Genomic DNA, 26,364 nt, shown 5'->3' with positions numbered 1-26,364 from the left:
TGCATGCCATGACTAAGGAACCAGTGAGCTGCAACTAAGGAGCCCACCTGCAGCAACTAAGACCCAGCGCAACCAAATAAGTAAATATTAAAAAAAAAAAAAAAGAGAGAGACCCCAGAGTGTTCACTATTCCTGCCCATGTGAGGACACAGTGAGAAGACAGCCATCTGCAAACCAGGAAGCAGGGCCTCACGAGATAGCAAATCTGCTAACACCTTGACCTTGGACTTCCAGCCTCCAGTACTGTGAGAAATAAATGATTGTTGTTTAAACCCCCAGTCTATGGTATTTTTGTTCCAAGAGCCCGGACAGATTAAGACGGTGCATATAGCTCCAATCCTGTCCTGCTTGTCTTCTTGCTTAGGTAGGGATAGGTCTGCTATTTGCTGCGGTTCTTTCCGCCTCGGACTTGGGCCCAGCTCTTCACAGCCATGCTGCAGGCCCTAGACGATAGCCTGAGGTCTCCAAGGATTGGCTTTCTCTGTAGAGACAGGCTGGGAGACACTTTTGCAAGGGGGAGAAGAAAGGAAGGATGGGAGACTGGAGTCTCCAGAGTCCTGAGGCAACCCCAGTTCCTCCAGGGAACTGATTCAACAAAGTAAGCAAAGCTGTGTTTCAGGGCCTCCTGGGGAATGATTTGTAGCTCTGGGAAGGCATCTGCAGAGTAATGTCCTACCACTATTGATTGGGATGGTGAGGATGACGAAAGATCCTCAGTGTGATGAGCGGGGAGGCCTGCCAGGAGCCGCAGAGAGCAGCCCTCCTTCCTGTGGAGCACGCCTCCCTCTCAGGAGACAGGCTGACCCGAGGAGGAAGCGGGTGCCTACAGCCGCTTGTCATGGCCACGCTGTAAAGTGCAGGTTATCAGAGCAAAAATGGGAGCTGGGGTGGTCAGCAGGTTCCATGCACAAAGAAGGAACTGGAAACCAGGTGGGGGGCATCGAGGGGCCTTCACCACACCCCAAGAACGGTGGGCTGCCTCAAAGGGGCATCCAAGGAGGGTCAGATACGCATTTGTTAGAGGATGCTGGCTGTAGTATGGAAAGCAGACAGCAGGGGGCGGAAGGAAGACAGCAGAGGTCCTGTCTGGGAAGTAAAGCAGCAAGCCCTAGGGGCACCTCTGAACAAGTGCCGGTCCTGCTCTAGACACTGCCACAGACACAAAGGCAATACAAGACGTGGCTGTGGCCCTCTGGGACATTACAGCCACGTCTGGCCAGCCAGGAGACACACGTTTACTGTTCCCGTGTGCAGTAAGTAGGTGAGTGAGTTTTAGCAGCACCTCCTTATTGTGGCATGAATAAATAAACAGCCCAACAGCAAGGCACACCCTCTCTGAGCATGTGCTTTGCCACCCAAGGTCAGTTAGCTGAAAGTCATACCCAGCCACAGGCTTTTGCCACCCAAACACCACTTCTAGAGGTTTCCCCTGTGCATTTGTAAGGTCATGACCATTCACTCCTGTCAGTTCATCTTTCTGAGCTTCAGCATCTTCATCTGTAAAACGGGATCATAAGATTATCTCCATCATAGTGTGGTGATGAGGATTAACTGAGATAACGCAAGCAAAGTGCTTAGCACAGGGCTCTCAGTGAATTTTTTTTTTAATTTTTATTTATTTTTGGCTGTTTGGGGTCTTCACTGCTGTGCGTGGGCTTCCTCTAGTTGCGGCGAGCGGGGGCTACTCTTTGTTGCAGTGCGTGGGCTTCTCATTGCGGTGGCTTCTCTTGTTGTGGAGTACGGGCACGCAGGCTTATTAGTTGTGGCTAGAAGGCTCTAGAGCTCAGGCTCAGTAGTTGTGGTGCACAGGCTTAGTTGCTCCGCGGCACGCAGGATCTTCCCGGACCAGGGATCGAACCCGTGTCCCCTGCACTGGCAGGCAGATTCTTAACCACTGCACCACCAGGGAAGTCCTCAGTAAATGTTAATGATAATTGTTATTTCTATTTTATCTTGATATGTCAGTATTAAGTTATTATTCAACTGCAAAGCTGACTCTCCCATAGGACTGTGAATACCCTGAGGGCAATGTCTATGTCTTAGTCATCTTTGCATCTACCATAAACCTAAACGCTTACTACCAGGGGTGGAGGGGAGAGCTGTGCCCCTGTCCACAGTGCTGAAGCTTCACGGCCTGGGCATTCCTTGTGACGCTTCCTCTCCAGCCCATTCACACTGTCTTCTACGAAGATGCCCTCTGGAGTTGCCCGTGATAGTGGTCCTGGCATCAGCCCTCACCTCATCTCCCAGCTATGTTAACTGAATATGGCAGGTAGTAAAAGGGTTCGTACCACATGAACTCACTGTTGGAAAACACACCCTGTACATGCATTCATTTTTGTAGAGCATATATTGTGTACAAATTATCAAACGTGTATAGAAGAAGAATATATACCAAACAGTTAATGGTCTTATCACATTACGGTGGGATTGGTCACTACAAGGGGATTGCTTTTTTTAAATTTATTCTCTTTGGTATTTTTGTTTGTTTTAACAATAACCCCTACTTTATCTTTGTCAAATTAATTTGCAAATAATGTTTAACCAGAAAATACAGTTAGGTGCTCGTTTCAGCAGCACATACACTAAAATTGGAATGATATGGAGAAGATTAGCACGACCCCTGAGCAAGGATAACTCGCAAATTCATGAAACATTCCATAGTTTTCAGACTTACAGATATTGAAAACAAACTTATGGTTACCAAAGGGAAAACATATGGGGGAGGGATAAATCAGGAGCTTGGGATAAACATAAACACACTACTATATAGAAGATAGATAACCAACAAGGACCTACTGTATAGCACAGGGAACTCTACTCAATATTCTGTAACAACCTATATGAGAAAAGAATCTGAAAAAGAATGGATATATGTATATGTATAACTGAGTCAATTTGCTGTACACCAGAAACTAACACAACATTGTAAATCAACTCTACTCTAAAAAAATTTTTTTAAAGAAAAAAGAAAAAGAAAACACTGTTAGTTGGGAGAAACTGCACAAAGAAGGTTTGGGAACCACCTTCAGGGTCCAAAGGCAAAAAGATCAGTTTCATAATTAAGTATCATATGTTTATATCAGCATCAGAGTCCCAGAACATTCAGAAGACAATGGATTTTGAAGTTTTGTTATGTGTATGTATCAAAGCATCACCAGAGAGAAAAGAGGTTAGAAACCAGCAAATCCAGCCCCCTCATTTTACAGATGATGAAACAGACTCAGGGAGTGGAAGGGAAGAAGCCAACAACACTTGCTAATCAGAAGCAGCTCTGGGATTAGAACTCACGTCCTCCTGGCTTCCTTCCCATGTATCAGTTTCCTCGGGCTGCCATAATAAGGTACCACGTACTGAGTGGCTTAAAACAATAGAAATTTATTCTCTCATGGTTCTGGAGGACTGAAGTCTGAAATCAAGGCATCCACAGGGCCATACTCCCTCTGAAGGCTCTTGGGAAAGATCCTTCTTTACCGCTTCCTGGCTTCTGGGGGTGGCCAGCGATCCTTGGAGTCCTTCAGCTTGCAGATACTTCACTCGAATTCCTGCCTGTTGTCACATGGCCTTCTCCCTGGGTGTGTCTGTATCTTTTTCTTTTTAATTAATTAATTTATTAATTAATTTTTGGCTGCGTTGGGTCTTCGTTGCTATGCATGGGCTTTCTCTAGTTGCGGAGAGCAGGGGCTACTCTTCGTTGCGGTGCACGGGCTTCTTATTGTGGTGGCTTCTCTTGCTGTGCGGCATGGGCTCTAGGCACGCAGGCTTCTGTAGTTGCGGGATGTGGGCTCAGTAGTTGTGGCACATGGGCTTAGTTGCTCCGTGGCATGTGGGATCTTCCTGGACCAGGGACTGTACCGTGTCCCCTGCATTGGCAGGTGGATTCTTAACCACTGCGCCACCAGGGGAGTCCTGCCTTTTTTTTTTTTTTAATAAGAATCCCCATGATTGGATTTAGGGCCCACCCTAATCCAGTATGACTTCATCTTAATCTACATCTTAATTACATCTGCAAAAATCTAATTTCCAAATAAAGTCACATTCACAGGTATCACGGGTCAACACTTGAACATATATCTTTTGGAGGGGACACAGTTCAACCCATAACGCCCCATTTCAGACATACGAAGTTGCCTCGACGTTCAGTCATAACCGTTCTTAGCAATACCTTCTCATTCTCACTGACCACTTGCCATGCAGCAGGCACTGTTCTGAGTACTTTATAGACATTATTTCATGTGTCTACACTGTAGACACTATTATTATCCCCATTTTACTGATGAGGAAACTGAAGCCCAGAGAGGTGAAGCAACTTGCCTGGTATCTCATGCAGTTACTGAGGCCGATTGTAATTGCCAAAAGGGGTCACAGAACTATTTCCAGTCCCATGTGCCTTTCCAGAATGGTGTTGTTCCCCATCAAGAAGCAGAATCTATTTCTCCTCTATCTGAATTTGGGCAGGACCTTTTGACTGCCTCAGTGAATAGGATATGGGGGAAGTGACTCTAGGTAACTCCCAAAACTAGGTCATGAATGGTGATACAACTTCCAGCTGCCTCTCTCTTTGAGGATGCTTGGTCCTGGAACCCAGCGGCCATGCTGTGAGGAAGCCCAAGCCACCCACTTGGAGAGGCCCAGCCTACAGGCAGCATGAACCTCCCCATGTGTAAGGGAGGGAGCCTTCAGATGATTCAGCTTCTGAACTTTGGATCTTCCAGCTGAGGCCCCAGATAAGGATGAGCAGAGACAAGCCATCCTGACTGATGTGCTCTGCCCGAATTCCTGATCCACGGCATCTGTAAGCAAATAAATGGTTGTTTTATGGCACTAAGTTTGGGGGGTACTTTGTGTTGCAGTCATAGCAACCAGAGCAGCTGGTAAGTGGGAGAGTCAGGGTTTGACATTGGGAGTCTCAACCTCTTTTCACTCACCCTCCACCCTTCCCCGCTCTCGCTATCTGGTGAAACTCCAGCGTTACCAGTGGCTAGCAGCCTCCTCTCTTCCAATCTGGGGACCTCTGACTAATCTCAAGAGCAGTTATTTTTACTTAGAAAATAAAAATTAGAATTCAAAGGCAATTGTTCACAGAGTGCGTAAAAGCCTCTCTCGGTGACAGCTGTGGTTCCTTCCACAAAGGAGAGCCACCAGCCCACTTATCACCCCTGCCCGCGCGCCCCGCCCCCATGCAAGAAAACCTGAGTCAAACAAAAAGTAATGAGACCGTCTGTTCCTTCCTGCCGCCCATGCCGTTTGCTCAGATCACAAAGGCTACTCCTCCTCCTCCTTCTCCTCTTTCTCCTCCTCCTTCTTCTTTTAAAATAAAGTCTCCAAGGATCTGAGGGCCAGGCATTGTCTTTTCTGTGCCTACCTTGCTTCCTTCCAAAACAGTGGGACTTATGCCTGCCGTTTGCTTTAGCCTTTTCTTTTTTTGAGCTTACATCAAGGCAATTTATTAACAGAAAACAATAATTTGAGGAGTCCTTTTCACAGAGAGCGACCACGGCAACCCCCCTTTCTGCGGGTGCTGTCGGAGGGGATGGGGGTGACATCTTCAATCTGCCCAATCTTCGTTCCTGAGCGGGCGAGGGCTCTGAGGGCTGACTGGGCCCCCGGTCCAGGAGTCTTGGTCCTATTTCCTCCTGTGGCCCGGAGTTTGATGTGGAGGGCGGTGATGCCCAGTTCCTTGCATCTCTGGGCTACATCCTGGGCAGCCAACATGGCAGCATATGGAGATGACTCATCTCGGTCAGCCTTCACCTTCATCCCACCAGTTACACGGCAGATAGTTTCCTTGCCAGAAAGGTCGGTGACATGGACAAAAGTGTCACTGAAGGATGCAAAAATGTGGCACACACCAAATGCATTTTCTCCCTCAGCCACCTGAGGGCCGAGGCTGATGACCTGTTCTTCCTTCTTTTCTTTCCCCTTGCGAGGCGCCATTTCTGCGCATCTTCTCCAGAATCCACCACCAGAAAGAGAGAGAGGGAGAGGGCGGGGCGACGGCTCAAGCCCGTCTGCTTTAGCATTAAAAAAAAAATCATACTTAACACCTGAGCAGGTCTAGAAGCACACCTATGGGCCTTCAGGCTTGAGAGCCAAGTTTGGCTGAATATTGTAACCAAAAGTGGGGTCTGGCTGCTCGTCGCCCAAAAGGCAATAAAAAGGCAAGGTTGGTGGAAAGGAAAGTTTGCTTTATTTTGGATGCCGGCAACTGGGGGTGGGGGCAGTGGACGCCTGTCCAAAGGCCAACTCCTCCCCCATCCCCCTCCTGTGACACTCTGGGGGTAAGAGCTTTCATAGGTGAAGGGAGGGGGCTACACGCAGAAAGAGCACAGGCAGCTCTGACAGTCATCTTGAAATTGGTCATCGGTGGTCTGACCAGTGTCATCTTGATTGTTATAAGTACAGTTAATCTTCAGTTCCAGGGTTGATTTGTTTCCATTTCTTTTTTTCTGAATTTTTGAATTTTATTTTATTTATTTTTTATACAGCAGGTTCTTATTAGTTATCTATTTTATACATATTAGTGTATATGTCAATCCCAATCTCCCAGTTCATCCCACCCCCGCCCCCACACATTCCCCCCTTGGTGTCCATAGGTTTGTTCTCTACATCTGTGTCTCTATTTCTGCCCTGCAAACAGGTTCATCTGTAACATTTTTCTAGGTTCCACATATATGCGTTAATACACGATATTTGTTTTTCTCTTTCTGACTTACTTCACTCTGTATGACAATCTCTAGGTCCATCCACATCTCTACAAATGACCCAAATTCGTTCCTTTTTATGGCTGAGTAATATTCCATTGTATATATGTACCACATCTTCTTTATCCATTCGTCTGTCGATGGGCATTTAGGTTGCTTCCATGACCTGGTTATTGTAAATAGTGTTGCAATGAACATTGGGGTGCATGTGTCTTTTTTTTTTTTAATTAAGTTTTATTATTATTATTTATTTTATTTATTTTATTTTTGGCTGCGTAGGGTCTTTGTTGCTGTGCATGGGCTTTCTCTAGTTGCAGCGAGTGGGGACTACTCTTCATTGCAGTGTGCGGGCTTCTCATTGCGATGGCTTCTCTTGTTGCAGAGCATGGACTCTAGGCGCACGGGCTTCAGTAGTTGTGGCATGCGGGCTCAGTCGTTGTGGCTCGTGGGCTCCAGAGCGCAGGCTCAGTAGTTGTGGCGCACAGGCTTAGTTGCTCCACAGCATGTGGGATCTTCCTGGACCAGGGCTCAAACCCGTGTCCCCTGTATTGGCAGGCGGATTCTTAACCCCTGCGCCACCAGGGAAGTCCCACATGTGTCTTTTTGAATTATGGTTTTCTCTGGGTGTATGCCCAGGAGTGGGATTGCTGGGTCATATGGTAGTTCTATTTTTAGTTTTTTAAGGAACCTCCATACTGTTCTCCATAGTGGCTCTACCAATTTACATTCCCACCAACAGTGCCAGAGGGCTCCCTTTTCTCCACACTCTCTCCAGCATTTGTTGTTTGTAGATTTTCTGATGATGCCCATTCTAACTGGTGTGAGGTGATACCTCATGGTAGTTTTGATTTGCATTTCTCTAATAATTAGTGATGTTCCGCAGCTTTTCATGTGCTTCTTGGCCATCTGTATGTCTTCTCTGGAGAAATGTCTATTTAGGTCTTCTGCCCATTTTTGGATTGGGTTGTTTGTTTTTTTAATATTGAGCTGCAGGAGCTGTTTATATATTTTGGAGATTAGTTCTTTGTACATTGATTCGTTTGCAAATATTTTCTCCCATTCTGAGGGTTGTCTTTTCGTTTTGTTTGTAGTTTCCTTTGCTTTGCAAAAGCTTTTAAGTTTCATTAGGTCCCATTTGTTTATTTTTGTTTTTATTTCCATTACTCTAGGAGGTGGATCAAAAAAAATCTTGCTGTGATTTATGTTAAAGAGTGTTTTTACTATGTTTTCCTCTAAGAGTTTTATAGTGTCCGGTCTTACATTTAGGTCTCTAATCCATTTTGAGTTTATTTTTGTGTATGGTGTTAGGGAGTGTTCTAACTTCATTCTTTTACATGTAGCTCTCTGGTTTTCCCAGCACCACTTATTGAAGAGACTGTCTTTTCTCCATTGTATATCCTTGCCTCCCTTGTCATAGATTAGTTGACCATAGGTGCGTGGGTTTATCTCTGGGCTTTCTATCCTGTTCCATTGATCTATGTTTCTGTTTTTGTGCCAGTACCATATTGTCTTGATTACTGTAGCTTTGTAGTATAGTCTGAAGTCAGGGAGTCGATTCCTCCAGCTCCGTTTTTCTCCCTCAAGACTGCTTTGGCTATTCAGGGTCTTTTGTGTCTCCATACAAATTTTAAGATTTTTTTGTTCTAGTTCTGTAAAAAATGCCACTGGTAATTTGATAGGGATTGCATTGAATCTGTAGATTGCTTTGGGTAGTATAGTCATTTTCACAATATTGATTCTTCCAATCCAAGAACATGGTATATCTCTCCGTCTGTTTGTGTCCTCTTTGATTTCTTTCATCAGTGTCTCATAGTTTTCTGAGTACAGGTCTTTTACCTCCTTAGGTAGGTTTATTCCTAGATATTTTATTCTTTTTGTTGCAGTGATGAATGGGATTGTTTCCTTAATTACTGTTTCTGATCTTTCATTGCTAGTGTATAGGAATGCAAGAGATATCTGTGCATTAATTTTGTATCCTGCAACTTTACCAAATTCATTGATTAGATCTAACAGTTTTCTGGTGGCATCTTTAGGATTCTCTATGCATAGTATCACGTCATCTGCAAACAGTGACAGTTTTACTTCTTCTTTTCCAATTTGTATTCCTTTTATTTCTTTTTCTTCTCTGATTGCCATGGCTAGGACTTCCAAAACTATGTTGAATAATAGTGGCGAGAGTGGACATCCTTGTCTTGTGCCTGATCTTAGAGGAAATGCTTTCAGTTTTTCACCATTGAGAATGATGTTTGCTGTGGGTTTGTCATATATGGCCTTTATTATGTTGAGGTAGGTTCCCTCTATGCCCACTTTTTGGAGAGTTTTTATCATAAATCGGTGTTGGATTTTGTCAAAACCTTTTTCTGCATCTATGGAGATGATCATATGGTTTTTATTCTTCAATTTGTTAATATGGTGTATCACATGGATTGATTTGCATATTTTGAAGAATCCTTGCATCCCTGGGATAGATCCCACTTGATTGTGGTGTATGATCCTTTTAATGTGTTGTTGGATTCTGTTTGCTAGTATTTTGTTGAGGATTTTTGCATCTATATTCATCAGTGATATTGATCTGTAATTTTCTTTTTTTTTGTAGTATCTTTGGTTTTGGTATCAGGGTGATGGTGACCTCATAGAATGAGTTTGGGAGTGTTCCTTCCCCTGCAATTTTTTGGAAGAGTTTGAGAAGGATGGGTATTAGCTCTTCTCTAAATGTTTGATAGAATTCACCTGTGAAGCCATCTGGTCCTGGACCTTTGTTTGTTGGAAGATTTTTAATCACAGTTTCAATTTCATTACTTGTGATTGGTCTGTTCATATTTTCTATTTCTTCCTGGTTCAGTCTCAGAAGGTTGTGCTTTTCTAAGCATTTGTCCATTTCTTCTGGGTTGTCCACTTTATTGGCATATAGTTGCTTATAGTAATCACTGATGATCGTTTGTATTTCTGCAGTGTCAGTTGTTATTTCTCCTTTTTCATTTCTAATTCTGTTGATTTGAGTCTTCTCCCTTTTTTTCTTGATAAGTCTGGCTAATGGTTTATCAATTTTGTTTATCTTCTCAAAGAACAAGCTTTTAGTTTTATTGATCTTTGCTATTGTTTCCTTCATTTCTTTTTCATTTATTTCTGATCTGATCTTTATGATTTCTTTCCTTCTGCTAACGTTGGTTTTTTTTTGTTTGTTTGTTCTTCTTTCTCTAATTGCTTTAGGTGTAAGGTTAGATTGTTTATTTGAGATTTTTCTTGTTTTTTGAGGTAGGCTTGTATTGCTATAAACTTCCATCTTAGAACTGCTTTTGCGGCACCCCATAGGTTTTGGATCGTCGTGTTTTCATTGTAATATGTGTCTAGGTATTTTTTAATTTCCTCTTTGATTTCTTCAGTGATCTCTTGGTTATTTAGTAACGTATTGTGTAGCCTCCATGTGCTTGTGTTTTTTACGTTTTTTTCCCTGTAATTGATTTCTTATCTCATAGCGTTGTGGTCGGAAAACACGCTTGATATGATTTCAATTTTCTTAAATTTACCGAGGCTTGATTTGTGACCCAAGATGTGATCTATCCTGGAGAATGTTCCATGTGCACTTGAGAAGGGAGTGTAATCTGCTGTTTTTGGATGGAATGTCCTAAAAATATCAATTAAATCTATCTGGTCTATTGTGTCATTTGAAGCTTGTGTTTCCTTATTAATTTTCTGTCTGGATGATCTGTCCATTGGTGTAAGTGAGGTGTTAAAGTCCCCCACTATTATTGTGTTACTGTCGATTTTCTCTTTTATAGCTGTTTGCAGTTGCCTTATGTATTGAGGTGCTCCTGTGTTGGGTGCACATAATTTATAATTGTTATATCTTCTTGGATTGATCCCTTGATCATTATGTAGTTCCTTGTCTCTTGTAACATTCTTTATTTTAAAATCTATTTTATCTGATATGAGTATTGCTACTCCAGCTTTCTTTTGCTTTCCATTTGCATGGAATATCTTTTTCCAACCCCTCACTTTCAGTCTGTATGTATCCCTAGGTCTGAAGTGGGTTTCTTGTAGACAGCATATATATGGGTCTTGTTTTTGTATCCAATCAGGGAGCCTGTGTCTTTTGGTTGGAGCATTTAATCCATTCATGTTTAAGGTAATTATCAATATATATGTTCCTATTACCATTTTCTTAATTGTTATGGGTTTGTTTTTGTAGGTCCTTTTCTTCTCTTGTGTTTCCCACTTAGAGAAGTTCCTTTAGCATTTGTTGTAGAGCTGGTTTGGGGGTGCTGAATTCTCTTAGCTTTTGCTTGTCTGTAAAGCTTTTGATTTCTCCATTGAATCTGAATGAGATCCTTGCCAGGTAGAGTAATCTTGGTTGCAGGTTCTTCTCTTTCATCACTTTAAATATATCATGCCACTCCCTTCTGGCTTGTAGAGTTTCTGCTGAGAAATAAGCTGTTAACCTTATGGGAGTTCCCTTGTATGTTACCTGTCGTTTTTCCCTTGTTGCTTTCAATAATTTTTCTTTGTCTTTACTTTTTGCCAATTTGATTACTATGTGTATCGGCATGTTTCTCCTTGGGTTTATCCTGCCTGGGACTCTCTGCACTTCCTGGACTTGGGTGGCTATTTCCTTTCCCATGTTAGGGAAGTTTTTGACTATAAGCTCTTCAAATATTTTCTCGGGTCCTTTCTCTCTCTCTTCTCCTTCTGGGACCCCTATAATGCGAATGTTGTTGTGTTCAATATTGTCCCAGAGGTCTCTTAGGCTGTCTTCATTTGTTTTCATTCTTTTTTCTTTATTCTTTTCCATGGCAGTAAATTCCACCATTCTGTCTTCCAGGTCACTTATCTGTTCTTCTGCCTCAGTTATTCTGCTATTGATTCCTTCTAGTGTATTTTTCATTTCAGTTATTGTATTGTTCATCTCTGTTTGTTTATTCTTTAATTCTTCTAGGTCTTTGTTAAACATTTCATGCATCTTCTCAATCTTTGCCTCCATTATTTTTCTGAGGTCCTGGATCATCTTCACTATCATTATTCTGAATTCTTTTTCTGGAAGGTTGCTTATCTCCACTTCATTTAGTTGTTTTTCTGGGGTTTTATCTTGTTCTTTCATCTGGTACAAAGTCCTCTGCCTTTTCATTTTGTCTATCTTTCTGTGAATGTGGTTTTCCTTCCACAAGCTGCAGAATTGTAGTTCTTCTTGCTTCTGCTGTCTGCCCTCTGGTGGATGAGGCTATCCCTGTTTCCATTTCTTGAGGCCAGTTCTCAGAATTGTGGCAGATTATGTCATGGCTGGTCATCATTTGGTTAACTTCTCCACCTGGTGGGGGTTTCAGTATCTGTAAGATAGCTCACAGGATATGGCTCGGAATATTATCTATAGCTCTTGAGAAGGAACTAAAGGTCCTTGACTGTGCTTAATGGCTAAACTATTATTATTTAGTCTTGTTGTACTGTTTTCCTTTGTTTCTGCATTTTCTTACTTCTCTGATTAAACTTATTCTTTGGCTAAAGTTTTTCCACAGACAAAAGGCAGACTGAAGACATGGGGTCGGGGGGAAGGACCATAGGGTCCTGCTCCATTTCAATACAAATCTGTGTTTTCTTTCTTCTGGACATGGGGATCAATTAGTACTCACTGCAAGGTGAAAATGAAAAACACCAAAACCAAAAAACCCAACAATCTCAACCTAAGCTGTTTTAAAAAATAATAATAATTAAAACAAAGAAATCCATTCCCTTACATAATGGGGAAGTTCAGGCATGGTTTGACTTTGGATGAAGCTGGATCCAGGGGCTCAGATAATAATACCATCCAGACTCAGAATCTCTGCCTTCCTTCACTTTGCCTTCTCTGTGGTTTCTTCATTTTCCTGCTTCTCTTGGGGTTCCCTGGCAACTTTGGATTCCTCATGTCACTGATCCAAATGCAGAGGAAGACAGAGTTTCTCTGTCCAAGAGCTGGAAAAGAAGTCAAGGTTGGAGCCTTGTTTTCTCTGGTTGGCCCTTCTTGGGTCATGAGCTCTGCCCTGAACCAATCACCATGACCTGGGGATGGACCTGTTGGCTCCCTTTGGGTCAAAGGCTGTGAATTTGACCACACAGGAGATTGGTGAAAAGGGGGACACAGGGACTGTTATCACAGGAAAGAGGAGAGGATGTGGATAGCCATAAACGGCCACTACAGGGTGGAGTTGGGGTACACAGAGAAAGAAACATTAAATATCCACAGCTCTATTAACTCTGTCAGGGCATTCACAGAAGGTAATACAGAAATGGTCATTATACACATTTGAAAAGATGCTGAAAACAAAAAGGTCCTACTGTATAGTGCAGGGAACTATATCCAATCTCCTGGGATAAACTATAATGGAAAAGAATATATATATACATATATATATATATATATGTATATATGTGTATAACTGAGTCACTTTGCTGTACAGCAGAAATTAACACAACATTGTAAATCAACTGTACTTCAATCAAAAAACAAAAAGCAAGAAAAGATGCTGAGCTCACTGGTAATCTGGGAAATGCAAAGGAAAACATCCAGCGAGACATGACTTTCCCATCTCGCCCATCCAGTGACAAAATAAATGAAAGCTATATCCATCCAGTGTTGGCAAGAGTGTGGGGATCAGGGACTTATACACTGATGATGGGGTGTAAACTGGGGCTTCCTTTTGGGAAGGCAATCTAACAATATTTTCTGAAGATTTAAATCCTCACTTCTAGAAATCTCTAGAAATAGCTATGAGTTCCCAAAGATCCAAAGATACATGTTCAAGTGATGACGGTGAAAGGGTTGTTTGTAAAAATGAGAGAGTGGAAACACCCTAACAGTCCATCAACAAGGAATCAACAAATATATTATAGCATCTTTGTCTGTGGAATACCATGCAGTTCTGTGCCACCATTAAAGTGAGAGGAGCAGTCCTATGCGAACTGACTTGGGATGTTCTCTAAAATACATCAAGTGTAAAAAACAAGATGCAGAAGATGCACAAGGTATGACCCCGTTTCTGGAAAAAAGAAAATATATGAGAGACAACAGAATGCCATGGTTACGTGTATAGACCCTGGGGCCAGGCTGCCTGAGTTTGAATCCCAACTCCTCCTCTCCGAAGCTGTGTGACTTTGGGGAAGTTACTTCACCTCTCTGGGTCTGAGTTTCCCCCTCTGTAAAAGAGACATGATAAAAGAATTTGCCTCATGTGGCTGTTGTGAAGATTAAATACATTAAGCTAGGTAGATTGCTTGGGGCAGTGCCCGATATGTGGTAAGTGCCCAGTTAGTGTTAGCTATTAGCCCTGTGCACGTTATCTACATAAATGCAAAGAAAAAAGACAGCAAGAGTGTGTTCCAAACTGTTGATAGTGGAAACGGATGAAGAGGGACTTCATAGTTTGCTCTATATAGATCTGGAGTGTTAGAATCTTTCACAACGAAAATACATTCAAGGATTACCAGGGTAATAGTTTTAATATCCCTCACCCTGAAATCCCCAACCATGAGCTTGATTAACCTTCTTCCTTTTGTGGGATGTTCTCATTCTGGGTGAGCTCGTATTCTAACTCTGTGTGGCACAGGGCAGGGCTTAGCATGATCCATCCCCCACTCTTGTATAATTGGAGAAGGGGAAGTTGCCAGGAATTAAGCCACTTGGCCAGTCTCAACCTTTGACTAACTGGTCATCCTGGGGCCCACACCCAGAACCCTGATCACCTCCAACCCCACCCCACTCCTATCCCTACCGTGGGGTTCAGTCTTCAGCACCTTTTCCTCCTTCTTTAGGCTGTACAAATCACCCCCACTCAAAAAAAGTCCTGTTCCATCCTCCTGCCAACACTTGGAAGCAGATACTATTATTACCTCATTTTCCAGATGAGAACATTGAAGAACAGAGTGGTCAAGTAGTGAGCCCTAGGTCACACAGCTAATAAATGACAGATCTGGGCTTCAAACCCATCTCTTTCTGATGTTAAGGCCTCTTTTCTTTCTTTTTTTTTTTTAATTTTTATTTATTTTTTAAATTTATTTTTGGCTGTGTTGGGTCTTGTTGCTGCGCGCAGGCTTTCTCTAGTTGCGGCGAGGGGGGACCACTCTTCACTGTGGTGCGCGGGCCTCTCACCACGGTGGCCTCTCTGCACGGGCTCTAGGCAGGCGGGCTTCAGCAGTCGCGGCATGCGGGCTCAGTAGTTGTGGCGCACAGGCTTAGTTGCTCCGCGGCATGTGGGATCCTCCCGGACCGGGGCTCGAACCCGTGTCCCCTGCATTGGCAGGCAGATTCTCAACCCCTGCGCCACCAGGGAAGCCCACTTCTTTTCTTTTTTAACAGTTAGATTAAATAAGTGTTTTAAATAAGTCACGTATGGAAGGGGTTACAGCTGGTGCCGTCCATCCAAGAAAACCTCACAGCAGGAATGTCTTCAAGATTGCGTCACTGCCAGCATTCAGAGCTTGCCATAACTGTATAGGGACTGCTGGCCTGGGCCCACATCTGTGGTTTCATCTGGGTCAGACGGTCCCAGCCAAGAGGGCAGAGGCAAGATGAGAATGGAGGCCCAGGCTATGTTGAGACCCTGGCCTCATCCCCGCAAAGAGCTCAGGGCGGCCAAGAACTGGAGGTTTGAGCAAGTCAGCACAAAGGGAAGCAGAAACAGTGACTCAGCTCCGGGTCACCATTCCCCCGCTTCTTTGCCTAAGAGATGAGTCATCACCTTGACGCCTTTAATTTTCAGAGTTCTAACTCATCCCAGCCACGCATAGGAAGCTGATGAAGGAACGCTCCCTGCCACATGGGCTGTGCCCCCAGATGGCGTTGAGTTCAAATTCAGTCTCTGCTACTTACTAGTCATGGGATTTTGACAAATCACTGAGCCTGCATTTCCCCACCTGTAAACTGGAGATGCTAATGCCAATCTTGCTAGGTTCCTTCACCTGATCAGTATTTACTGAGCACCTACTATGTGCCAGGTGAGAGGGATATGGTAATAAACAAGACAGACAAACTACTGGCACCTGTGAAACTTACGTCCTAGTGGGAGAAAACATGTATATATAATGTAATGTCAGTTGGTGATAAGAAAAATTAAGTGGATGAGGCAAGAGAGGGTCAAGAGGGTTGAAGGAGTACTTCCCTGGTGGTCCAGTAGTTAAGAATCCACCTTTCAATGCAGGGGACGCGGGTTGGATCCCTGGTCGGGGAGCTAAGATCCCACATGCCACGGGGCAACTAAGCCCGCGTGCTGCAACTACTGAGCCCGCACGCCACAACTAGAGAGAAGCCCGCACGCCGCAGTGAAGGATCCCGCATGCTGCAACGAAGATCCCACGTGCCACAACTAGGACCCGATGCAGCCAAATTGAAGAAAAAAAAAAAAAAGAGGGTTGATGGAAACAGTTTCCAGTGTCCAGCACAGGACCGGCACGTAGTAGAGCCTCAGTGAGGAAATATGAATTCCCCTTCTTGCAGTTGTAGGAAGGAAGGACCACATGGTTTTCAGCACTGAAGAGGCTTCCCCTCCCTGGAGGAGATGCCAGGTGACAATTCCCACACAGGGTCCCAGGACTGGCTGAGGATTCCCCGCCCCAGAGGAGTGGAGGGGAAAGCTGTTCAGGGTGTGCGTGCGTGTGTGTGTTTAATATATTTTTAATTGAGGTGAAGTTCATACAACATAAAGTTAACATTAACCATTTAAAAGTGAACAGTTCAGGGAATTCCCTGGCGGTCCAGTGGTTAGGAATCTGTGCTTCCATTGCAGGGGACATGGAACTTAAGATCCGGCATGCATCTCAGCCAATTAAAAAAAAGAAAAAGTGAAAAATTCAGTGACTTTTTTTTTAATAGAAAGTAACTCTTTTTTAAAAAAAATATTTATTTATTATTATTTATTATTATTAATTTATTTATTTTGGCTTTGCTGGGTCTTAGTTGTGTCATGCATGCAGGATCTAGATCCCCCCTGCATTGGGAGCACAGAGTCTTACCCACTGGAGCACCAGGGAAGTCCCAACAATTCAGTGACTTTTTTTTTCTTAATATTTATTTTATTTATTTTTTATTTAATTTATTTATTTGGTTGCACCGGGTCTTAGTTGCGGCCAGCAGGCTCCTTAGTTGTGGCTCACGGGCTCCTTAGTTGTGGCATGCGAACTCTTAGTTTCGGCATGCATGTGGGATCTAGTTCCCCAACCAGGGATCGAACCTGGGCCCCCTGCATCGGGAGCGTGGAGTCCCAACCACTGCGCCACCAGGGAAGTCCCAATTAAGTGACGTTTAATACATTCACAGTGTTGTACAACCATCACCTCTATCTAGTTTCAAGACATTTTCAGCACCCCAAAGAATCCCTGTACCCACTAAGCACTCACTCCTCATTTCTCCTCCTCCCAAACCCCTGAAAACCACTAGTCTGCCTTCTGTCTATAGATTTACCTCTTCCAGACATTTCATATAAATGGAAGCATACAATATGTGACCCTTTGTGTCTGGCTTCTTTCACTTATTGTGATGTTTTTGAGGTTCATCCACATTGTGGCATGCATCAGAACTTCATTCCTTTTTATGGCAGAATTTTGTTCCATCATAGGGATAGACCATATGTGTTTATCCCTTCATCAGTTGAACTGCATCCTTATGCTTTACCCTCTAGACACATCGCATGCCCCATCCCAGCCCTGGGAGCTGATTCCAGGAAGCACTGAGAGGGAGAGAAGTGAGACAGGGAAGGGAGAAGAACCAATAAAGGGTGCGTTAATGGGCAGGGTACCATGTTGGACAACAGGGCCTGTTTCCCTGGGGGTCTCCTGAGAGCCTGTGTGGGGTGCAGGTCACTGTGACTCCAATGGAGGGCAGAGAGCCTGAGGCATTTATCCACTTCCTGAGGGAAGCCCTCAGGACTTTAACTCCTCCCACGTTTCCACGGTGAGCCTGTGTTGGGTTGAGTTGGAGAGCGTCCTGAGGTAGAGAAGAGGAGAGATGCAGGTTAGAGCTCAGGTGAAGGAGAGGATGTAACGAGAGTCAACAGCCTCTGGGACCCTTACGTGTGTGATGCTTGATTCAGGCTGGGCAAACATGCACGTGCCTTATAAATATCAATTCACGGATTCCTCATGACAGCCCCATGAAGCAAGTGTTGCTGTCACCCCCATTTTACAGATGGAGAAACTGAGGCATGGGAGGATGGCAAACATCTTGCACAAGACGACACAGCAAGTCCTAGCAGTGCAGGATTCAAACCCAGGAAAGTCTATGCTTGTCACGACCACTTACTACTCTTGCCCACTCTGTTTTGCTTCCTTTCGTGCCTTCCATACTTACTGAGCACCAACTCGACCTGGCTGGTCTCAGCTTGGGGATCACCTCCTCTAAGAAGCCTTCCATGACCATCCATCAAAAGTAGACCCCTCCTGCTGCTATCTATGGCAGAATTCTATTAGCTTTCCTCATAGTACTTAACAGTTTGTAATTATTTTATTTGTTGCTTTACTGATTTATCATCTGTCTCCACCACTAGACTCTCAGCTTCATGAGGACAGGAGTCCATCTGTCGTGTTCACTATTGCACTCCCAGTTCCTACCTCAGGGCATGGCTCAGAACAGGAGGCTAATAAGAGCTGAGTAATTAAATAAATGAACCCATCGTACAAAACATACTGATGTCATATTTCTATACTCCTGACATATACAAATTATACTGTTTCCAAATATTAATTAATGAAGCCTTTGGAATTTCCATGAGGGGTTGGCCGAGGGTGCTTCCATGTGGATGATCCAAGACGCAAATAGAGCGAAATGATTTATTCTGGGTCACTGATGACTCAATGTCTGGAAATAGAAATGTACTCCAAAACCTTTGCTCTAATTAGTCAAGGTAATTGTTAGACACAATTATTTAAGCATAAATGTCCTCAGCCAGGCTGTTTTATAACCCTTGGAATTTAAGATCTTTACTAATTTTGCTTTAATGACAGGATTAGTTGTGGCTTGCCACCCCCAAACTGTTTTTGCTCTTTCTGAGCGATCAAAATGTTTCTCTCTAAATACAAACTTTTCAATAATAGATGCTTTGACTCACTCACTGTCACATTCTGGAATTGTCCCTCAAATTACTTCCCTCTAATATAGTTTTTGTTTTTTTCTTTTTGTTTTTGGATTTTTTTGGTGTGTTTGTTTGTTTTTGTTGTTGTTGTTGTTTTTGGATTTTAAAAAACTTTTTAAAATTGAAGTCTGGTTTATTTGCAATGTTTCAGGTGTACAGCAAAGTGATTCTGTTATACACACACACATATGTGTGTGTGTGTATATATATATTCTTTTTCAGATTCTTTTCCATTATAGGTTATTACAAGATATTGAATATTGTTCCCTGTGCAGTTTGGGGTTATTTTTAGAGGTCAATTCTGATCCCCTTACAAACTCCGCTCCTGGCTCATTTATTGATTGAATCAGTATTTACTGCGCCCCCTACCAGGAGCAGGGCTCTGTGACCACAGTGGGGAAGATGGGGAAGGAAACAAGAGTTCCCACCCTGAAAGAAAACACTGAGTATTTCTGGCAGTGTGAGGAGGGTTTGCAGCATTTAACTTACTTCTTTATCTTCCTCTTGACCTCTACTCATAGCCAACATTTCCCGAGGTCTTACTCTCTGTGAAGCATGGCATTGACATTGCTAATTTAATCCTCAAAGCAAAATACTATTTAATTTAATTTAATCCTCTGAGCAAAATACTATTATTAGTGCTATTTTAATCATCCCCATTTTACAGATGAGGAAACTGAGGCCCAGGGCTTAAGTGATTTGTCCTAAATCACACTGCTGGTGGGTAAATAATGGTAGCAGGATCTGAACCCAGGGAGTTGATATCAGAACCTACGCTCTTACCCACTATAGGAGACTCACTATACTGGAATTTTTGATTGTCCAGAAAAACCCCCAAGTTCTCTGACATTGCATGTCCTTCTATATATTCACTCAGTAAACATTTGTAGGGACCCTCTGTCTGTTGGCAAGGCCCCAGTGAGGCCATGAGCAGGGTATGGAGATGAACCAGAGTAAACTCTTGCCATAGAATCTGGGTAGTTTCAGGGAAGGACCAGGATTTTGGAGCCAGATCCTGGACTCAAATCCTGGCTTGGTCAGTAATTAAGGTTGCCTGATTTAGCAAATAAAAATATAGGTCACCCAGTCAAATTTAAATTTCAGATAAACAGTGAATAATTTTTTAGTATCACTATGTTCCATGCCAGGTTTTGTTGTATTTTATGTGGCAACCTTACAGGTAATTGCTTTGTGACCGTGAGTACTCACTCAATCTCTCTGATCTCAGATTTCCTGTGTTCAAAATGAAGATAATGATCCCCATTTCACAAGGTTGCTCGGAGGAGTGAAAGAGCATCTTTATGTAAAGTACTCGGAATGCTTCAGCTTTTCATAACTGGTCCATTTCCACAGACAGCCCACTCCAAACTGCTCCATGCAGTAGCTGGGGTCGAGGACTTTTAAAATCAGCTCAGGCCACAGACTACTGAAGACACTCTGAGGTTCCCACAGCTCCTAGACTAAAGCCCACAGGCATCTGGATGTTTCCAAAGTCCCGCAGGCTGTAGATGGTGTCCAGGGCAGAGACCCTTCTCAGGAACCCAGCCCAGGGGCTAACCCCATCCATATTGTTTTTCTCACAACCCATCTTCTCGCCCCAAAGTCAAGTGCCTGGGACAGTAAGCTCTCAACATGAAGAAGGAGGGAAAATGCATAGGGATTTAGGGCGTGAGATGTTGCAATAATCTAGTGTGATCCCACCAGATATATTTTGAATCCAAACGCCTCTCTCCAGGATCTTTTCTCCTCTCGATCACGGCTGCCCTAGTCCAGGCACCACCACCTCTTGCCTGCATTATTTATTTGTTTGTTTGTTTGTTTGTTTGTTTTTGGCTGCATTGGGCCTTCATTGCTGCGCACCGGTTTTTCTGTAGTTGCAAGAGAGCGCGGCTTACTCTTCATTGCGGTGCATGGACTTCTCATTGCGGTGGCTTCTCTTGTTGCAGAGCACAGGCTCTAGGCGCATGGACTTCAGTAGTTGTGGCACGCGGGCTCAGTAGTTGTGGCGCACAGGCTTAGTTCCTCCGAGGCATGTGGGATCTTCCCGGCCCAGGGCTCAAACCCATGTGCCCTGCATTGGCAGGCAGATTCTTAACCACTGAGCCACTAGGGAAGCCCTGCCTGCATAATTTAAATAAACTTCTTCTTCTCTTAAATTTAATTTATTTTAATTAAAAACAATTTTTTTTGGCTGCACCGGGCAGCATGTGGGATCTTAGTCCCCCAACTTGGATCAAACCCGTGCCCCCTGCAGTGGAAACGCCCAGTCTTAACCACTGGACCGCCAGGGAAGTCCCTCTTTTTTTTTAAAAATTACTTAATTACTTTTTATTTTTTGGTTTAAAATTTTTTTTTATTTTATATTGGAGTATAGTTGATTAACAGTGTTGTGTTAGTTTCAGGTGTATCAATAAACTGCTGGCTGGTCTCCCAGCTTCCACATTAAAACTCACAAGAGCAAAATTTTTATTACGGAAAAATTTCAAAAAATAGACAAAAGTAGAGAGAAGAAAATAATGAACATAATTTCAACAACAATCAGCTAATCAGCTTATGACCAATCCAGTTTTACCCACTCCCCGGACCCCTGGGATTTTTAATTCCTCCTCTCCAGGATTTCTTTTTTTTTTTTTTGAAGAATTTCAGCCTCAAGGACAGGATAATCTGACTTTTCATCAATTCCTCTGCAAACGTATTGTTTGTTATGGCATAAACTTTATTCCAAAATTTCATCAGGGATTTGCTTTTGAATCCAAAGTTTTGATACTCAAAATGAAAGTTTAGAGACCTTTAAAAAAAAAAAAAGCCTCTCTTTTACAAATCCTGCAAATCAAAAGCCTTGGCTTTCAAGATTATTGTCTCTGCCATGAATTTCAAAAGCCTGCTTAGGAACTCATAAAAGCCAAGAATTTGGCTCTTTGGCGCTTTCTTTTTTTGAATTGGTTTGGGTCAAGCTTCTCCAAGGGGTGTATCCAGAATGATTCAGGCCTCAGCCTCAATACTTGGTTTTGTGGAGAGAGAGGTCACAGGATTTCTTTTAAAAAGGGAACAAACATAGCATTGCTGCATGTGCAGAAAATGTTACCCAGGACTATTTTTATTGTTGTTCAAATAATAATTTTAGTGAATTTAAGTGATTTCTCAGAATGTTCACAGATGCGAAGTCCACAACCCTGTTTTTCCATAGACTTTTAAGCTCTTCGAGTACAATTTCTCCTAATATAAACTTTTACAAGACCCTAACTTCCAAGTTTGGGGTGGTTATTTTCTATTTAATATTTCAATATCCTGGGTGTTTCTGCAAGAGTAGCTTGCTTCTCAGGGCTGTGCACCAGTGCACCCTTGCAAACCAGTGTCCTGGATGTCACCTAGAGTCTCATGTCATTTGAAAATTCTGCTTAGCTTTGCACCATCTGATTTCCTTGGTCATTAGCATTGGCATTAATGTTGAAGTTAGCCACCTGTTGTTTTTTTTTTAAAAGTAAGATTTTATTTTTAGGCAAATCCACTGAAATCTCCCAATATTTTTCAAACCAAAAATCACCAGAATCAGGACTTACCCTGACAGGATAATTCAGGCCCGGACATGATACAGACAAACCGAAGGGGAAGGAAAGATGGTTAGTGGTGAGAACCACTTACTGAGAATAGAATTGCTGGTGTTTATCCTTAGCTCAGCCAACAGCTTCCCTGGTGACCTGATGTGCTAACGCTGGGTTCAGTTACCAAATGGGCAGTTTTCCTGACGACAAAATCAGAATATACTGAGTCCTCAAAGCCAGAGGTAAGAACCCTTGTGTTTTTTTAAAGTGGCCTAAATTATCACCATGATTGTTTTTTTTTTTAATAAACTTTTAAAGTTACACGCTTTTAGATTTATAGTAAAGTTGCAAAGAGATGCCTCTTGGTTGTGACAGTTTCTCAGACTTTCTTGTTTTTTTTGTTTTTTCCATTTGAGATGTAATTCATATACTACAATATCCATTCTTTCAAAGTGTACGCTTCAGTGGGTTTTAGTATCTTCAAAAATTGTGCAGTCATCACTACTGGTCCCTGAACATTTTCTTCACCTCTGTAAGAAAACACACACCCACGCAGCACTCACTCCGCATGGCCCCAGCCCCCAGCTCCCAGCAACCACTAATCTACTTTCTGTCTCTATGGATTTACCTATTCTGGAAATTTCATATAAGTGGAATCATACAACAGGTGGCCTTTTGTGTCTGGCTTCTTTCACTAAGAATGATGTCTTCAAGGTTCATCTGTGTGGTAGCAGGTATTAACCCTTTGTTCCTTTTTCATGACTGAATAATATTCCACTGAAGGGATATAGCACATTTTGGTTATCCATTTATCAATGATGGACATAACTCACTTTTGGCTGCTATGACTTTCCTTAATAACTTTAAGGAGTACTGCTTAGGTATTTTGTAGAATGTCCTTCATGTGTTTCTCATGACGATGCTACTGTTATGGGTTCTGGGGAGGAAAACTATGGAGGTAAAGTACCTTCTCATTGCCCACATCGAAGGTGTATTCTACCGGTATGATTTCTCACTTTTGATGTGAACTTTGATCACCTGGCGGAGATGGTGTCTGTCAGATTTCCACACTGTAATATGCCCTAATTTTAATAGACTGTTGCATCAATTTCCTCTTTGGCTGCGTGGTTGTAATTCTGACATTAATTTTTGCTGCATAGATCTATTCAAAGGAAGGCTGGTTTTAACTTATTTGAGTTGAATACATGCTTTAAAGAGAGACCTTTTATTTTTTTCAGATAGAAGACATTTAATTACATTAAAATATCACACTGAAGTGATTTGCAGAGATTTTTAAGCAAATATTTAATATGTAGTGTTGGTGGAGATGTAGAGAAACAGACATTTCATAGGCCGTCTGGAGTTCGGGTCAAGATGGGGAGGAAGTTTGACATTTCGCACCCAAAGTCTTAAAATGTGCCACCTGAATCCATCAGTTCTATGTTCAGAAATTTATATGAAGAAAATAAATACGTATGCCAAGATTTGACCAAAAAACAAAAAAAAACCCAAAAAAACCCTCAATCCAGCTCAGTACGGTATATTTGTAGGAACCAAAAATCGAAAATAACCTAAGTGCCCCAAATAGAAAATTAGCTTTAAAATCGATGACATAACCCCACAATCCAATGCCAACCAACCATTTAAAAGGATGTAAAGGTGTGAGTAGCTAATCACAATTTATGGCAGGGAAAAGAAGATGAAAAACAGCGCTCATAGGAAAATTCTAATTTTGTAAAACAAATGTATGTATGTATATGCATAGAAAAAATAATGGAAGGATATGTATGCAAATATTACATTTGTTCTTTGAGTTGTGGGCCAAGAGTTTGGTTTCTTTCCATTTATTTGTATTTTTACATTTCCCTACAATGACTATGTTTTGATTTTGTGATGAGAAAAAATTAGTTTTAATTTTTAAAGTTATTTTTGATTTACTACATTGAATAATGTGATTTCTATGTATTTAGCCATCAAAGTGCACTTTAGAAAGGAACCTGACAAATAATTATATCATCACACTAGGCCAATCCCAGCTCTACTGCTTTTTTCTTTTTTCCACACCCCAAGGCATGCAGGATCTTAGTTCTTAGTTCCATGACCTGGGACCAGGGATCAAAACCCCACGCCCCAGCCTCCACCCAGTGGAAGCGCGGAGTCTTAACCACTGGACCGCCAGGGAAGTCCCTACTGCTTATTTTCTGTATCAGCCAGGGTCCCTGCACCAGAGAGGTGGCCGCTCAAATCAGGTGATTTGAGGAGAGAGCAGTACAGGGGATCGTGTTGTACTTGGAGGCCAATGACAGCTGAGTTACCTCTCCTGTGCTGGAAAGGCAAGGAGAGGGAGTGGTCACCAGTAGTCAGAATGGGTAGCCCTAGGGAGGTGGCAGACCAGCCTGCTGCCCCCCCACTGGTAAGGAGCTGGGGGAATAAGTACCCTGACTCATGTCCCTCCCTCTGCTCTCTTTTTGGGCTCCCGTCGTCTAGGCTACTGGAGATGAGAGGGCGTATCCCAGTTTGTAGACATGGGCTACACAGGTCAGCCTTCCTGTGCTGGGAGCCGAGAGAAGAATGTGCAGAGTGGACCTGGAAGGGTGGCCAGAGGACAGCCAGCCAAGGGCCACGGGAGCTTGTTTGAGCTGTTTAACCTCTGTAGTATAATAAGAAATATATTTGGTCTTCATCCTTGCTTCCTGGCACAGAGCTTCTAAAACCCTTGGAATTTCCTGAGTGACAGGGGTGGCTTCTGTTATTCACAAGAAGCCCTTTTCAATCACACCTGAGTTTAGGCTAATGAGGCGGCTTAGGGTGGGGCCCCTAGACAGGCTCAGGATGGGGCTGCTCACCAGAAAGACCAAGTGGCTGGAGGGTTAGCACTCTTAGCACCCAACCGCTGACCTCCAGGAAGGGGTGGAGGGGAGCTGGGGATTTCAGCTCTATCAAAAGTCTTGAACAGCACCCTCCTACTCTCTCTCCCTCCGCTGAAAGAAACCAGCTGCCAGGTCTCCAGTTGCCCCACGGGGAGTTAATTAACATAATCATCCCCAAACTGTTTCCTTTCCCAAAGGAGATTACAATGGGATCCCCGCTGTAAGCCCTCCCGTCATACCCCTCCCCCATCCACGTCCCCAGCAACCTTTGATATGTTTTCTGTGACTATAGATTAGCTTGCATTTTTTCAAAACTGTATGTAGGGGCTTCCCTGGTGGCGCAGTGGTTGAGAATCTGCCTGCCAATGCAGGGGACACGGGTTCGAGCCCTGGTCTGGGAAGATCCCACATGCCGCGGAGCAACTAGGCCCGTGAGCCACAACTACTAAGCCTGCGGGTCTGGAGCCTGTGCTCCGCAACAGGAGAGGCCGCGATAGTGAGAGGCCCGCGCACCGCGATGAAGAGTGGCCCCCACTTGCCGCAACTAGAGAAAGCCCTCGCACAGAAATGAAGGCCCGACATAGCCATAAATAAATAAATAAATAAATAAAGATTTAAAAAAAAAAAAAAAGAATCCGCCTGCCAATGCAGGGGACACGGGTTCGAGCCCTGGTCCGGGAAGATCCCACATGCCGCGGAGCAACTAAGCCCGTGTGCCACAACTACTGAGCCTGTGCTCTAGAGCCCACGAGCCACAACTACTGAAGCCCGCACGCCTAGAGCCCATGCTCCACAACAAGAGAAGCCACTGCAATGAGAAGCCCGCGCACCACAATGAAGAGTAGCTCCTGCCCGCCACAACTAGAGAGAGCCAGGCGTGCAGCAACGAAGGCCCAACGCAGCCAAAAAGTAAAATAAATAAATAAATAAATTTATTTTTAAAAATGTCTAGAGATAGCCCAGGGACATCCACAAATTCATCAGTGACTTCCTCCTTTCTGTTCCACCATCCTTGGCATATAGCTTCCTTCCTTAAGGTTACCTCATGGTCAAAGATGGCTGCTGCAGCCCTTGCAATCTTGTTTGTGTTCCAGATAGAAGGAAGAAGGAAGTAGCAAGTTGGCAAGTTAAGTCAGTTCCCTCTAAACAGCTTTCCTGG

General features: G+C 43.3%; 1 protein-coding gene and 1 non-coding gene across 2 annotated transcripts; one reads left to right on the top strand and one right to left on the bottom strand.

The window, feature by feature from the left end:
- Positions 1 to 2,561: 2,561 nt before the first annotated feature.
- LOC114238636 (U6 spliceosomal RNA) lies at positions 2,562 to 2,668 on the top strand. The gene has a single exon (XR_003623956.2). It is a non-coding gene; the product is annotated as a U6 spliceosomal RNA (small nuclear RNA).
- Positions 2,669 to 5,453: 2,785 nt separating this feature from the next.
- LOC103019982 (40S ribosomal protein S14-like) lies at positions 5,454 to 5,949 on the bottom strand. The gene has a single exon (XM_057529545.1). The coding sequence runs from the start codon at positions 5,935 to 5,937 to the stop codon at positions 5,482 to 5,484; it is 456 nt and encodes a 151-aa protein (XP_057385528.1). The 5' UTR covers positions 5,938 to 5,949; the 3' UTR covers positions 5,454 to 5,481.
- Between the last annotated feature and the right edge of the window lie 20,415 nt (positions 5,950 to 26,364).

Source organism: Balaenoptera acutorostrata, chromosome 15 (assembly GCF_949987535.1).
Source record: "Balaenoptera acutorostrata chromosome 15, mBalAcu1.1, whole genome shotgun sequence".
Taxonomy (NCBI): domain Eukaryota; kingdom Metazoa; phylum Chordata; class Mammalia; order Artiodactyla; family Balaenopteridae; genus Balaenoptera; species Balaenoptera acutorostrata.
The sequence above is the reverse complement of the archived record's forward strand: the minus strand, read 5'-3'. Positions and strand labels throughout refer to the sequence as shown.